The sequence below is a fragment of the Magallana gigas genome, chromosome 1, assembly GCF_963853765.1.
Source record: "Magallana gigas chromosome 1, xbMagGiga1.1, whole genome shotgun sequence".
Classification (NCBI taxonomy): Eukaryota; Metazoa; Mollusca; class Bivalvia; order Ostreida; family Ostreidae; genus Magallana; species Magallana gigas.
In genome coordinates, this window is record NC_088853.1 from 51,626,546 (window position 1) to 51,642,446 (window position 15,901).

General features: G+C 33.8%; 3 protein-coding genes across 3 annotated transcripts; 2 read left to right on the forward strand and 1 right to left on the reverse strand.

The window, feature by feature from the left end:
* Positions 1 to 144: 144 nt before the first annotated feature.
* On the reverse strand, positions 145 to 3,139 carry LOC105317671 (E3 ubiquitin-protein ligase TRIM56). The gene is made up of 2 exons (XM_034464463.2): positions 3,001 to 3,139; positions 145 to 2,420 (listed from the first exon to the last, which is right to left on the reverse strand). Exon 2 carries the CDS (start codon positions 2,418 to 2,420, stop codon positions 666 to 668), a length of 1,755 nt encoding a protein of 584 aa, XP_034320354.2. The 5' UTR covers positions 3,001 to 3,139; the 3' UTR covers positions 145 to 665.
* Positions 3,140 to 4,325: 1,186 nt separating this feature from the next.
* LOC117687620 (E3 ubiquitin-protein ligase TRIM71) lies at positions 4,326 to 8,168 on the forward strand. Its single transcript, XM_034464469.2, has 2 exons — positions 4,326 to 4,468; positions 6,272 to 8,168. The coding sequence occupies exon 2, from the start codon at positions 6,272 to 6,274 to the stop codon at positions 8,036 to 8,038; it is 1,767 nt and encodes a 588-aa protein (XP_034320360.2). The 5' UTR covers positions 4,326 to 4,468; the 3' UTR covers positions 8,039 to 8,168.
* A 5,105-nt stretch (positions 8,169 to 13,273) lies between these two features.
* Positions 13,274 to 15,337, forward strand: LOC117687623 (E3 ubiquitin-protein ligase TRIM71-like). The gene is made up of 2 exons (XM_066086670.1): positions 13,274 to 13,385; positions 13,571 to 15,337. The coding sequence occupies exon 2, from the start codon at positions 13,571 to 13,573 to the stop codon at positions 15,335 to 15,337; it is 1,767 nt and encodes a 588-aa protein (XP_065942742.1). The 5' UTR covers positions 13,274 to 13,385.
* Positions 15,338 to 15,901: the final 564 nt, after the last annotated feature.

Here is a 15,901-nt window from a genome sequence, read left to right on the forward strand (position 1 = left end):
ATATTTATTTGAATTTGACACCAATTTAAATGTTCATATGTATGCAAAAAATATCATTATATTTTATCATGTTTTTACTTAATTCACTTAGTCAATATCTTGTGGGCGTGCCCAATTTATTGATGCATGTATTGATCATACAATTGATATAAACCATATTTTTATGAGTCTAATGCACAAATTGTGTACTAGTGTACCTAAATTACAATACAAAAACTACTTGCAACTAACATTTATCGGCATGTTGATTTTTCTTCTACGACATACGTCTTGTGAAGTTTGGATTACCAATACCAAAAAGGCGTACAAAATATAGCAAGTGATCCTTTTTATTCAGTTTATTTTTATTTTAAATCTTTCAAAACTGATATTATAATGAACATTTTTAAAATGCATTACAAAACAAAATATCATTTCATATGCATGCAATTAATTATTAAACGGTGTATTTTTTATGCAATCTAACGACTATCGTAAAAATTCAGTGCCAATTTCTGCTTATCTAAGAATGGTCACCTATTTTCTAATGCATCAGCAAATATACGAAATACCATTTCATTTTCATTACAACATACAATCAAATACTGAAATTGATGTATCATAAGGCTAAATTTCACAGTCATTGTGTGCAGATCTTGATATGATTACTTTCAACTAAGTAATGGTCACTCTAGAAACTCGTACACTTTCACTTTGTTCGTGTTATATTGTCCCACATGAAGATTGTTATCCGCATCCACACATACACTAAGGGGATTATTTATCCCGTGCTCCTCCGTGAGAAGAAACGACAAGAACTGACCGTCCTGATCCAGTAAATGAACGGTGTTACTCTCATTATCACACACCAGGATGTGACCGACGATATCAGTACAGATACCAAAGGGACGGAACTTTGAACCCTGACCTGTGTAGGTGAATTTGTGTTGTCCCATTTTATTGATCAATACAACGGCATTTTTATCGTAGTCTGATAAACAGATATCACCGTTGATGTTTTCAGTGATAAAGTGTGGATAGCTAATACATATTCCCTGGCCTTTGCTATCCTTCTGAGTGTTCTGTATTTCTTTGCCCGTCTTGTTATACCTAGCGACCTGACCCTCTCGATCCTTGTTCAACCCCACCAGAATGTCTCTGTTTATGTGGGAGGAGTGTATGCTAAGAGGTGTCCATTTTTCAGTTTTAATAAATTCAGCGACTGTTTTATCTGATGTTATTAAATTTATGATGTTGTTTTCTCTGTCTGTATAGATTAAATCCCCATCTTTGGTTACTGTGTGGTAACCTTCATCCCCGGCACTGGTTTGTATCTTCTGTAACTGATTCCCCTTCAGATCTGCATGGACAAGGTTACCATAATTATCACTGACCCATATGCCGCCGGACGTATCAAGTGATAAATGATAAGCACCTTTTACACTTGGTACAGTATATTCCTTGGCTATGTCTACAGAGGAAGACAAGGAGAGAGTTCTTTTTGTAAAAGATTTCCCCCTTTTTCGTCCTCTTTGCTTTTTTGTAGGTTCTAACTGAGTAGGGAGTTTTTCCAGTGGTTTTATTCTTCTCTTCTCTGGTTTAGTGTCAGGAATTGATATTTGACCGAAAAGTTTAGCGAAGTCATCCTTACTATATTGACCAGCGGTACATTCTGGATAGATTGGCTTGGTGGTTTCAGGGATAGGTTTGATTTTCAGATATTCTGAAAGTGAGAATAGGATTGGATTGCTTTGGACTTTATCGAAACACATGTAACCGTAAATCTTAGTATCGAAATTCTTAAGATAGGCATTGTACTCCTTGTATGTATCATATTGACTCTGAATTCCCTCCTTCAGTGTTTCTTCTAGTTTGTTGACTTGTTCGAACTTTTCTGACATCACTTCATCCACCAGACCTTTCATGGACTCTGATTCAATTTTTATCAACTCTCTTATTTTATCCATGAAAGTAATAAGTTTCTTGGCATCCTCTCTAATATCTTTCTTTATTTCTTGTACGGTTGGGAGAAAATATTGATGAATGTTACGTGTTTCATCAAGGCAGAGACCGAAGTTCTTTGAATAAATCGTCTCTAGATCCTCAAACGTGTGCCCTCGGTGGTCTTGTATTGCACATTTGGAACACAGTGGAACCTGACAATTTTCACAATTCATATCTATATCTTTAGAGGGATGCTCCTTGCATTTCTCCACAGGAAGTTTTCGTTTTCGTAAACGGTAATGGACCATTTCATGGCCCTTAGTTTCTGAACCTTTCTGGTGGTCATCTTTGCATTGTTCACACATTGACCGGTGGCAAGGATTGCAGTAAAACTTGCAGTTCTTCTTGCAGTCTTCAGTGTCACACACTAAATAATGCTGGGCAGTGTCTGGTAAGTCATGAGCAGTACAAGACACCTCTGGCTTGGAGGATGCCATCTGAAGATGTAATTTTTATATTTGTTAATCTTCAAAATCGACTTAGAATATATTATATTTAACAACCATTCTGAGAGTATTGCATAAGCAATACACGTTCCCTACTGGTTTGTGGAAATTGTGAAAACGATGCACTGTTATGCAGAATATCGAACTCGAAAATTAAAAAATTGGAATATAAAAAATTAATTTTCTATAAAATATGCCATTCAGACGCGCTACAAAAGTGTAAACTTGATCTGAAGTTTGACATTTTGAAGCTGTTCAGCAAATTTCATATTATTCCTCAAACGCATAAAGAAAAAAAGTGTGGAAAACTGAAGTGCGACAGACAGACGGACGGACAAACAGACAGACGGATGACGGACGGACGGACGAACGGACAGACGGATTGACGGACGCAGAGGAAAGCTATAGTCCCCTCCGGTGAAAACCGGTAGGGGGCTAATGATGCATATCAAAGTGAAAGTAAAGATGAATCTAAATCGACAAATGACATGGCATTTATAAAAATTAACATAAACGAATATTTTTTAATATATGATATGAAAATAGAATTAAGACGTATTTTATGACTCACCTGGTTTCGGTAAGCTTTGCAGTTGTGTTGTTATTTGATGGGCGTTCTATTGTTGATAAAGCGAGATCTTAAGAGATATGAATTTTTTACTTCCTAGACTGGTTTGCTGTCATAATAATAGCGTGTGCAATCGCCTTGAGTTTTCTAGTGACAGCGCTCGGAATCAAGAGCAGGCCATCCAGTCTATTTACTTCCTATTTTCAGGTAAAAATAGATTAAATCTTGGGGATATGTTTGAGTCCGAAAACAAAATTTATACTAGTTGAATCTGTATTTATTTATCTTTTTTAAATTTTGCTTTTTTAATGCAACATTTGACATTTATCAATATATCAATTTTCTTTCATCGCTTATTATGGAAACTTATATTCGTCAGTATATATATATATATATATATATATATATATATATATATATATATATATATATATATATATATATATATATATATATATATATATATATAAATATCTAATAATCTTTCTCGCAAGAACCACTGCAACAAAAAATTCCAATAATATACTCAATAGCTTGTGTATTTAGTGAACATTCTAAATTGTAAAAGCGCGACCCCCTGACAAAAACTGATATCCCAGGCGGGGTGCAAAGTTTAACATAGAACTACAAAAGAAAAATGTTTAGAAATCTTTTTCTCAAGAACCACTGCACCAGAAATACGAATATTTACAACAAAAATTGTATATATATTGAAAATTCTTAATTGTTAAAATCGTGACCCCCGAACAAAAACTGGGTCCTCATGCGGGGATCAAATTAAAACATAGAACTTCAAAGAAAAATGTTTGAAAATCTCAGGAACCGCTGCACCAGAAATGCCAATAGCTATAAAATACCTTGTTTATATAGTGAAGATTCTAAATTGTAAAAATCGTGACCACCGAACTAAATCTTGGGTCCCAGGCGAGGTTCAAGGTTAAATATATCTAGCAAAATGTAAAAAAAAATCTTCTCAAGAACCACACTGCTCTAGTTTTTGAGATAACAATGCAAACAACCTGAAATAAATAAGATTCTAAACTGATAAAGCCAACACACGGACTAATACTGGGGCTCTGGAAAGGGGTTAAAAGTTTAAAATAGAAATAGCACATGCTATGAAATAGAATTTACAAGGAACTGTTGTTCAGGTGAGCGATGTAGCCCACGGGCCTCTTGTATTTAACTCTTGACAAGGCTGAACAAGTGTCATCTTATTGCCAATTAATGAAGAAGCAATATTAGATAGATATGATATAACCAAACGTATCCGAATGTCGCACAACACAAGTTTTGAATGGTATCATTTGGTTGATCTGTTCCGCTACTGTTCACAATATTACCAGGGGCTTTAAATCTATTTATATCTTTCAATAGAGGGTAGTAAACACAGGTCTCATAAATTCTTGTTGTATAATCGATATAACGTCCAACGAATAATCGTGCTATTAAGAAACATCAGACAGCAAAGGTAGGTAAAAATTAGTCAAATATACCAATAGCAATATTCCTATTAGAAATGGAACAATATAAGTTTATGTTATCTTTTTATTAGGGATGTCAATGAGTACTCGACTTTTGGTTGGTCACGACGATCATGGATAAGAAAATCTCTTAGTTTATTATTCATTTCATGTTTAAAGGGAATGGAAATTTAAAAAAACCCGGCGGTTTTGGGCTACGAATAAATATAACAGCATAATTTTTTCTGGCATTCGTAGTCATTAAGTAATAGTCTCTTCATCGGTACCTGGCCCTAGAATAATATTTCAAGCGGCTTAAATATTTGTGTCGAAGATCTCCTTTTTTTATAAATCAAATTATGGTTTGAAAAAGTATTTTTCTCATAATCATGTGATTTGGGATTCTTTCACGTTAAACATTAAAACAGTTAATGTTGTATTAGATGTTTGTTTGATTGAAATTTAATACATGTAATATCAAAATTAATAAAAGGCGTTAGTTTTAGTAGTCATTTAACTTAAATATTTGCTAAGGGACGAAACAATGACTTAGCATGAAGCATGACACGTTTGAGTCGCCATAAATAAAATGTTTGATGATAATGATGTGTTACTCAGTTATGTGTAAGCGTCCGGAGCAAAAAGGAAAAGCCAGGACATTTGCTAAACGGATATTAAGATGAAAATTCTAATTTATGTTAAGTCGCTTATTACATATCACTTCTAGATGTATATAGTGTTGACTTAAAGACCCAAAGTTGGACAACTATATCTTTTTTTTAGAAAAAAAAACATGCTTCAAATAAATCAATGGGTACTCGAATATCGTTCGACTTAACGAGGCCGAGTACAGAACGAGTACGCACGCTTTCGCGCAGCGTTTGATTTGTATTGTGACGTCATCTTTTTGCTTGGTTGACGCCATGGCATGATAGTTTCAACTGCAGATATTCAGCGAAATTTGTTGAAAATGGCTCGTTTAATGCGTAAAATTAATGTTATATTGGGGAATAAACATAACTGTCTAGAACTATAAGCTATATTTGGGCTCGGGTCGAAAACCTGAAGAGGGTTCAGCAGACCTAACCCTCTGTCACGTTTTCTGAACCCGCCTAAATATAGCTTAATTCATATATTTCAAGACAGTAACCATGTATTTTATATTAATGACCCTTAATATGTGATGTTATATATTTTTTTATTACTTAAATATGTCTGAATGCTTTAATAATACTATAAAGATCACCTTTTCCGCCTTTCTCAAATAAAAAATAGCCATTATCTGACAAATCTGGGATATTGGGCATACAAAAATCAACTTTGATAAGACCCCAGGAACAAACCAGTAGGTAAAAGGTTTTTTTTTATTTGACCATTTGATGCCTTTTAGCAATAACTTTAATATGTAGAACAGAAAAAGAAATCCCTAGGGCAGAAGTTTAAAAAATGTGCAAAATTGATACATTTCAAGCGAAATCCCATAGGGTCCTATGTTAAAGATTAACAAACTTTGAGATGACCCCCTAAACAAACGGTGTGGTAAATGTTTTATTTTTTAATCTTAAAATAATAATTATATAAATAGAAATTAAGGTAAAAAATTTCATTAAAAAATCTAGGGCAGAACTAATTAGACCCGGCCTCGTTAAGCCTTCAATTAAGCTTCTTTGAGTAAATTTGACATTCCTACATTTTTTAAGTAAGATAACACCTTCATTGATCTAGAATTACTTTCAGTGTATCATTTGCTAAAATATAAACATTTGAAGACAAGGATGGAAAAATTAAACGACATTCAAAACAAATTTCAGATGGCATTATCCAAGGCAGTAATTCCATATACTATCCAGGATGAACAAGTCACAGCTCAGCATTTTTTAATATGTTGCACTGAAGACTGTGAGAACAGCTGCCAGTTTTACTGCAATCCGTGTTATAAACCGATGTGTGAAGAATGCAGAGATAAACATCAGAAGACTCCAGAAACCAAATACCATGAAGTGGTCCTTTACCGAGATCGTAGACAAAAACTTCCTGTGGAAAAATGCAAGGATCACCCTTCTAAAGATATAGATATCATTTGCGAGAATTGTCAAGTTCCTTTATGTTCCAAATGTGCTATAAGAAACCACCGGGGGCATAAGCTTGATGACCTAGAAACAGTTTATTCAGATAGATTTACTATCTTTGTTGATAAAATCTGCGATATTCATCAGTATCTTCTCCCAATCTCACAAAATATGCAAAAGGATATAAAAGAAGATACCAAAGAAATAAAAGAAATAATGGACAAAATAAGAACATCTATAAAAATCGAAGCAGAGTATCTTAAACAACTGACTGACATGGTGATGACAGACAATTTAGAACAAGTCAAGAAAATAGAACAATCACTAATAAAAGAACTTCAGAGACAGGACAAAAACTACGAGAACTACAACAATTATCTTGAGGACAAAATAAAAGATATCCATGGTTATTTGTCATTTGATAAAGTCACAGACAATCCGATTATTATCTCACTTTCCGAACATTTAAAAACCAAACCCATTCCTGAGACCAAAAAACCTGTTTATCCAGTATTTACTGCTGGTCAAAACAGCAAGGATGATGTCGCTAATCTATTTGGCAGAATAACTGCACCTAACATAAAACCAGAAAAGAGAAAAATAAAATCCATAGAGACTGCCTCTGCACAATTGAAATTTGAAGAAAAACAGAAACAACTTGACAGAGAGAAATTTGACGTCAAACAAGCACTGTTACCGTCTTGCTCTGTTACCAAGGTCAGACAGTACACTGTACCTGGTGTTGAAAGGGTATATCATATCTCAGTAGGTCAATCAGGTAGACTCTGGGCCAGTGATAATAGTGGTAAACTTATTCAAACAGATCTACAGGGGAGATATCTTCAGATACTAGCCAGTTGTGGATCTGGTTGTTACCACACAGTCACCCTTGACGACGATCTAATATATACAGACACAAAGAAAAACGTCATCAATAGAATAGCTCTTGATTATTCAATCACTAAATTCATTACAATAGGAGACTGGGAACCAATAAGCATACACTCCTCTCATATCAATGAGGACGTATTGGTTGGGATAAGAAAATATGGAGAGGGTCAAGTCACCCGGTACAACAAAAAAGGGGAAGAAATACAAAACATTCAGAGAGACAACGAAGGACAGAAACTATATAGTCAAAATCCACACTACATCACAGAAAACGTCAACGGTGATGTCTGTGTGTCGGACTTTAACAATCATGCTGTAGTAGTTGTGAATAAAACAGGACAACACAGGTTCTCCTACACAGGTCAGCAGTCAGAATTTCGTCCCTTTGGTATCTGTACCGATGTATTCGGTCACATCATTGTGTGTGATGCATACAGTAAATCGGTTCATCTTTTGGATCAGGACGGTCAGTTCTTGTCTCTACTAATCACACCACAACAAAGGGTGAAGTATCCTCGAAGTGTGTGTCTGGATGAGAGCAACAATCTTCACGTGGGACAGTCCAACACCAATACAATAACAGTGTTCAAATATTTAATGAAACCAATAAAAAAATAATTGAACTATTACATGTACTGAGAGTAAAATATTGATAACTCTATTCCAGTTATAGAAATAATTACATTATACTTTTTTTGATTTATCAATTTAAATGAGTGCTGATATAAAAAAAATTCAACCAGAATTTGAGAAATATCTAATAAAGATATAAATCTAAAAAATCTTATTCTTTAATTTTAATTTACATAATTGTATATAGTTGGTTGCTGTATTGAATTGAATTTATCATACCTGTCTAATGTTATATTGGTTTTAAAAATCGGACGTCAGTTATTAAATGTGATAAAATATTGATTTGATCTTGACATTACTGTGTATGTACTTGGTCAAAGTTAAACATTATTTTAATCTCTTACCTATCCTGAAGTTAGTAAACTGACTTATAAGAAGAAAACAGGGAGAATTTACTTTACGGCCAACGCGGGTACCGTATTTTCCCGCGACTCCGTGATGGTTGTTTAATCATTTTCGCTTTACATCGTCGTACTGAATACTGAATTTAATATTCATTACAACGATTTATTAAACAAATTTTAATACGTATATTATTATTAAATTTTATTAGTTTTATGTGTGGTCTCTAAGATTAAATAGAAAAAACCCACTATTTGCAATCTAATTAAAATTAGACTTGTAATTCCACTCCTCTACGATTACAAGTCAAATTTTAATTAGATTAATATTGGCGCTATTTGGTTTCTGTTAAAACTTTTGTTACAATCAAAATATAGAAGAAAAAATACAGATACATGTACCTGAAACATTATTTTATTCGAATGCTTTATCAAACATTTCTAGAAAATGTTTGCTATTACTTAATATTTCTCAAGAGCCTTTAATATAGAACGTTTTACGCAAATCATGAATATACGTTTATTTGCGATTAATTTATTTTCACAGATTGATTTTTTGAAAATATGCTATAGATTTTAAGATGAAGACAAATATCACGATGTGATATGGTTTTCAGTAAAAAGTAAAATATTAAAGGTTTTTGTTATCTGAAATAGCGCGATATTATATGAAAAAGGAACTTTATTTGCGCTTTCAATATTATTACTTATTAGGTTAGTTACTGACACACTCTGGAAATATATTGTGTTGATCAATCTCATAGATGGTGAGGCGAAGTGTTTTGTTTTCCCAAGAACTATCAAGTGATACATTTACTCGCAAGAACTGTTCATCCATTAATTAAATTCCACACATTTTTATTTTTTCAACAGTAAATAAATTTCAACCATCTTTATATCAATAACAAACAGTATTTTCAAAAATAAACTATTATAGGACTACATATGATATGGGCCTAAAATGGCCCCCTAAAATGAACATCATCATTTTACTGTAATTCTTTGATTTTTTAGTTCAGATATATATGTGATGTGTGTACATAATATTCATTTTGATTCAAGTGCCAACAATATACAAATATGACATCGTAAAGACAACCTTTTCCCGCCATTTTTGCATTTATAGCATATAACAGCTTGTTTTCAAGCACTTTTTCTTTCAGAAAACATGGAGCGCATGCTTGAACAAACAAAATATTTTAATCAGAGATGTATCTAGCCAAGACTAATACGTGACAAAAAAATTATCTTGTTCAAGCATGCGCTCTATGTTCCCCATTCGTAAAAATATTAGAATATCAATTTTTGACTGATTTTGATTGAATTCTAAAAAATAGCGTCACTTTTGACGTCACATACTGCCAGTAAGAGCAAAACAATCAAATAGATATATGAAAAATATATTTTATATCATCTCTTTTAAAAAAGAAGTTACCTTTTTTTGTACCCGTAACACTTAAAAAATGGCAAATTATGGGGGCCAAATTTAATTCTTATCATATATATTATATAGTTCTTTTCAACAATTAATAATAAACAATTAAAACCACTCAAATCTATACATATTCTTTTATTGAACTATTTTGTTTTAATGTTGATATTACTGATATTCACGGTGCAGTTACTGAAGCATATTGGTCTGAATTGTTGTTTCTCTTCAACTGGACTTTGTTTCAAAATCTGCAAAAAGTTGATCAATTTGCCATCCGGTAAGATCGCATTCCATTATTTGAGTTTCACAAACCGTTGATGAAGAAGATGAATTGGCCATATTAGCATGCCTCATGGAACTTGGTAACGTTGGCAAGCGGGATGTTGGTGCAAGATTTTCGCTGATTGACTCACTCATCTAAATTTTTTCTGCATCACTAATTCGCTGATAGACACCCAGGCACTGTACGGACTTGTGTCCAGTGACAGACATAACTTGTGAGGGTCCATACATACATTTGGACAGAATAGATGCTCCAGTTGCTCTTACGAAATGGTTTGTATATACTTTTGACAAGTTAGTAGCCTTGGCCAAGCAGCTGAGAAAACTTCTCAATTTCTTTTCACCAACAGGGACATTACAGAACCACACTGCATCAGATTCGAGAAAACCCTCTGTTGGTCGCTGTCATAGCCTGTCAAAGGGAACATTTCTAACCCCAATCAAGAAACACGTAAATTTTTAGTAGTAAAAATTAATGTATATTGTGTCAATCAAAATTATCTGTCACATTCTGAATGCAGCTTTGATTAGTACATCTCCAAAGACAAAACTTGACAGTAGATTGATCCCACCAAAAAAGATCACAAATACATACATGTATAAATATTGATAGATTTTAAATAAGAATTTATAAGTATGATAAGATTTTCTCTATGACTCAATTCTTTTAAAATATAGACATACTTAAAAGCAAAACAAACCTTCATTTTCTGGCATAATTCCAAAAGAAGTTTCTTTGTCCAAACGATGGTATTTAGTTAGTTCATCAACAACTTTTTTCACGACTTTTCGAGCAGTGTCCTCGTTAGTTTCAACTCGGAACATATATTTGGTCATGTAATGCATGTTTTCATTCCCTCGCCTGCAGAAAAACATTCGGATGTCAAACTGATCTTTATTGAAGAGACCTTGTGCTGTATTAATAGACAAATGCATACATGTAAACAAAGATTTTAAGTCAGTGTCTGAGATAAAAGGATGGTTAACCACGTGTCCCTTCCCCATTCCTTTGGCTTCGGCTAAAACAGCCGTGATGAGAGAGAGAGAGAGAGAGAGAGAGAGAGAGAGAGAGAGAGAGAGAGAGAGAGAGGGAGAGAGAGAGAGAGAGATTGAAAGGTGTCTCAATAAATTTATCTTGGCACGTGGTCAGAGCACGGATGCTGTCGGTAAACGAGGAATCCTTCACTATATCCAATTTTGTATTGAAGGGGGGCAACTTCAAATATCTGTTTATGCCATGGCAAATTGTCTCCAGAGAATTTACTTTGTAATGTGATCCATCTTCTCTACGTAGATCCATTTAGAAATCGCGTCTAATTTCACGTTGTCAAAGTCTAGAAAGTTCTCATTTTCTCCCTTTACTTTCAAATATTCTTTGAAAACTTTAGCCGCTCCTTTGTTTACCTGTAACGTTTTGCTACAGTTCAATTTTAATCGCTTTTCCTGTTTTTCCTCTGCAGTGCTTAGTACAAATCTGGATGCCATTATACACGAACGCAGCAGACACAAACACTATGGTACGTCAATTCAAAGGGCAACTACTCTAATTTAAAAATAACTCCAAGGGGCAACAACTTTAAATATTTGAGAACGGACACGGTTTTTGGGTTATATAATATGAAATTCAACATTAGTAGGCTAAGTGATGGCCAATGACGGTCATATTGCCTAATATTAATCCTCACGGAGCAAACATAGAGATATACGAGGCAATTACGTACCATGTTTAAACCAATGAAAGTGTGACATTTCAGTCCGAGGGAAAACAATTACGATAAGTAGACTGCCTGAAATCAAAAACAAAATTGTATGATTCAGACAGGTACATTAAAAATCAGAAACTCAACACAATTTGAAGAAAAATAACCCATGTGTTTACACGTGTGTATAACCATTACATAACAGCATCCATGCTCTGACCACGTGCCAAGATAAATTTATTGAGACACCTTTCAATCTCTCTCTCTCTCTCTCTCTCATCAAAATAAAATGCATAAATTAAAACTTTTTAAGCATAATCAGTGCATCACAAATTTTGTAAAAGAAGTTTTTTTTACTAATGCCCAACAGGAATCGCATTACTAAATAGTTCCTAGAGTAATTCATTTCAGTTAAACGCAGTTATAGAGAAGTCCTAGGGACCAACGTATTTTCTTTGTTATATTCGTGATTTGTTATATCCGTATAACGATTTCATAATAATAACTATGAGTATAGTGAATTCCTATTTAGATGGGTTTTTTTCACTAGACTACAATTTTTGCTAATTGAGGCTTAGAATGAAAGTAAATTCTTTTGATGCCTTTAAAAATCAGATTGTGAATTAAAGAACTAATGTGAAAATACATTTATTCAAACTATTTTGTTTAATAGTAGTGCAAATCTTTTAAGCTTTAAATAAATTTATTATAGTATAGAAATATTAAATTTCGTAATTAATCACCTTTACGGGATTCAAAATTAGTTCGCTATATCCAAAAATTTGTGATTCCGAATCCGTTATGACCGTAATTTTTTTTTAGGGGGGGGGGTGGTTATGTTCGTGTGGAAGGTTTTTTTTAACAAAAATGACAGAAACAGGCAATTTTGGGAATTTTCAGTATACTTTTTATTATACTTTATTCATTACGCACATTTTTAAGATTTGATAAGTTTGTAACATATTCTAAGGTTTTGTGTTACATGTAGAAAATCAAATCTTGAGAGAAATGAAAAAATGACAATACAAAAACTGTCAACCATCTTAAAACGGATTCGACAACACTAAACTGTATACGGCACGGACTTAATTAAACAAAAATGCTAATATCTTTTTATTGATAGCTGTGAAGTGCGAAAATTTCAATCAAAAAAAATTATATCTCAAAACTTGCCCAATCATCTTCAGGATCGAATACTGGTATCGGTTTATTAAATTAAATTAACGTAATATCAATCATTGATTGCTAGATCTTTAATGAAAGACAATACCGGTGTCTTTTGACTGTATGTAATTCAAAGATAAGCAATGTCCTAACATTGACATAAAATTGTCAAAGTTCCACTAAAATAGTTAAAAGAAAGATACTGACATCATACTGATCATTAAGCTTGGTACAGTCACGGCGACCTAATAATACAAATAAGACTTTGAATCCATGCTACCTGGCCAAATCATACATTAAAGCTATTTTTATCTGCATCTAGGACGTTTAAAAGAGATCCCGTGAAGTCTCGCTTTATCAACGACATCACGTACAAAGTCAGTTCGTATTACTGCAACACTTCCTAAAGCAAGGTGAGTCATAATACACAAAAAATTCTTTATCCATGATACATATATCGATCAGTGTTCCTTTACTCTAATTTGTAAACAATTTCACCTAAATCTGGAATGATCTTTACTTTCACTTTGACATGTATTCAATTCTGAAGATTATAAGTCAACGATGGGGCTAATTAAAGTACATGAACAAATTTTAGATGGCGTTATCAAAGCCAGTAGGTCCAAGTGTTGTACCGGACGTACCAGTCATAGCCCAACATTATTTAGTGTGTGACACTGAAGACTGTGAGAACAACTGCCAGTTTTACTGCAATCCTTGTCACCAACAGTTGTGTGAACAATGCAGCAATGAACATCAGAAGAGTCCGGTCACTAAAAATCATGAAGTAGTCCCTTACCGACAACGTATACGAAAGCTTCCTGTCGAGAAATGCAAAGATCATCCGTCTAAAGATATTGACATGATTTGCGAAAACTGCCAAGTTGCAGTATGTTCCAAATGTTCGATAAGAGACCATCGAGGGCACACCTTTGACGACCTAGAGACAATTTATTCAAAGAACTTTACTCTCTGCCTCGACGAAATTTACAACGTTAATCAATATTATCTTCCAACCTCACAAGATTTGAAAAGAGATATTAAAGAAGATATTTTGAAATTGAGAGCGTGTATGGAGAAAATAAGAGCATCCATAAAAGTTGAAGCAGAGTCAGTTAAACGTCTAGTGGAAAAAGCGATGACAGACAATTTAGAACAAGCCAACAAAATGGAGGAGACCCTATTGGAAAAGCTTCAGAGTCAAGGCAAAACCTATGACGAATACAAGTGTTACCTTGAAAACCTTGTCAAAGAGTTCCAGGGATACCTGTCTTACGATAAAGTTCAAAACAACTCAATCCTTTTTTCTCTCTCAGAAGTACTTCATATTAAACCCATACCTAAGTCGACAGAACCTGTTTATCCAGTATTTACTGCTGGTCGATACAGCAGGAATGATGTCGCTAAACTACTGGGTACGGTAACTGTTCCCACCACTAAACCAGCATCTAGAAAAATAAAACCAATGGACATTACTTCTACACAGTTGAAACCTACAAGAAAACTGAAAAAAGCGGACGGAGATGAATTAGAAGTAAAACAAAAACTTTCTCTGTCTTCCTCTATCAACAATGTTAAAGAGTACATAGTACCAGGTGTTGATATTGTATGTCATATATCAGGAGGTAAATCAGGCATACTTTGGGTCAGTAATGCAAGTGGCAACCTTGTTCAAACTGATCTACAGGGGAAACAGCTACAGATGATAAAAACAAGCGGTGAAATTGAAGGCTACCACAACGTTACCCTGGACGGCGATCTGATCTTCATTGACAGAAAGAAACGTATCATCAATAGAATAACGCATGAAAAAACTATTCCTGAATTCACTATAGGGATGTGGATACCACTCAGCATACATACATCCCAAAGCAACGGGGATATACTGGTTGCAATGAGAGCGTTAATGAATGGTAAAGTCGCCAGGTATAACAAAACAGGGAAAGAAATACAGAGCTTAGAACGGGACAACAAAGGACAAGAACTGTATAGTGAATATCCACACTACATCACGGAAAACATCAACGGTGATATCTGTGTATCAGACTGTCTCAAACAAGCCGTGATAGTGGTGAATAAATCAGGACAACACAGATTTTCCTATACAGGTCAAGAGTCAAAGATTCATCCCTATGGTATTCGTCCCTATGGTATCTGTACTGATATCCTCGGTCACATCATTGTCTGTGAAACGAGCAGTAAAACGGTTCATCTTCTGGATCAGGATGGTCAGTTCTTGACTCTTCTAGCTACATCCCAAGAAAGGAGAGAGTATCCCTTATGTGTGTGTGTGGATGATGATAACAATCTTCATGTAGGACATGGTGACACTAACACAGTGATAGTGTACAAATATCTTCAATGAGCATCATTTGTAAAATCAGCATTCCTAAAAGCCTTTATTCATCGGTATGGCATTGAAATCAAACTCGATTAAACATAAACTGAAATTCTTTTTTTCGAGAGATCTATATCAATCTAGTGTCATTACAGATGATTCATTTGTGCTCAGATTGAGAAGTAGCTATAGTGAACGAAATATATTAAAACTTTTGCATTATCATATGTAAAATGTTTTACATGTTTAATTCAACTAATTGGTATTATTATTATTATATCTTTTACATTGCATTTCATTTTCAGTTGTCAGATTTTTTAAGGAAATAGTATCACTTATCAGAATTCAGAAGTATTTTACATAGAAGAATATTGTATTATATGGTCAACATATATCTTTTCAACGCATACTGAAATGCATCAGTTAAATCAATACTTTAAATTTTCTTCTATCTAGGAAATATGATGGATTTTACCATTCCATCTAAAATTCAATTTCAAATTATTTAAACAAGTATCAAAAACTGGAAATAAGATTTTATGCATTTTATGAATGTTTAATTGTTTTAAGAAAAAAAAGCATTTTCCCAAA

What these genes read in the sequence shown, in the direction of transcription:
- LOC117687620 (XM_034464469.2), top strand. Translation starts at nt 6,272, where the DNA reads ATGGCATTATCCAAGGCAGTAATTCCATATACTATCCAGGATGAACAA.
- LOC117687623 (XM_066086670.1), top strand. Translation starts at nt 13,571, where the DNA reads ATGGCGTTATCAAAGCCAGTAGGTCCAAGTGTTGTACCGGACGTACCA.
- LOC105317671 (XM_034464463.2), bottom strand. Translation starts at nt 2,420, where the DNA reads ATGGCATCCTCCAAGCCAGAGGTGTCTTGTACTGCTCATGACTTACCA.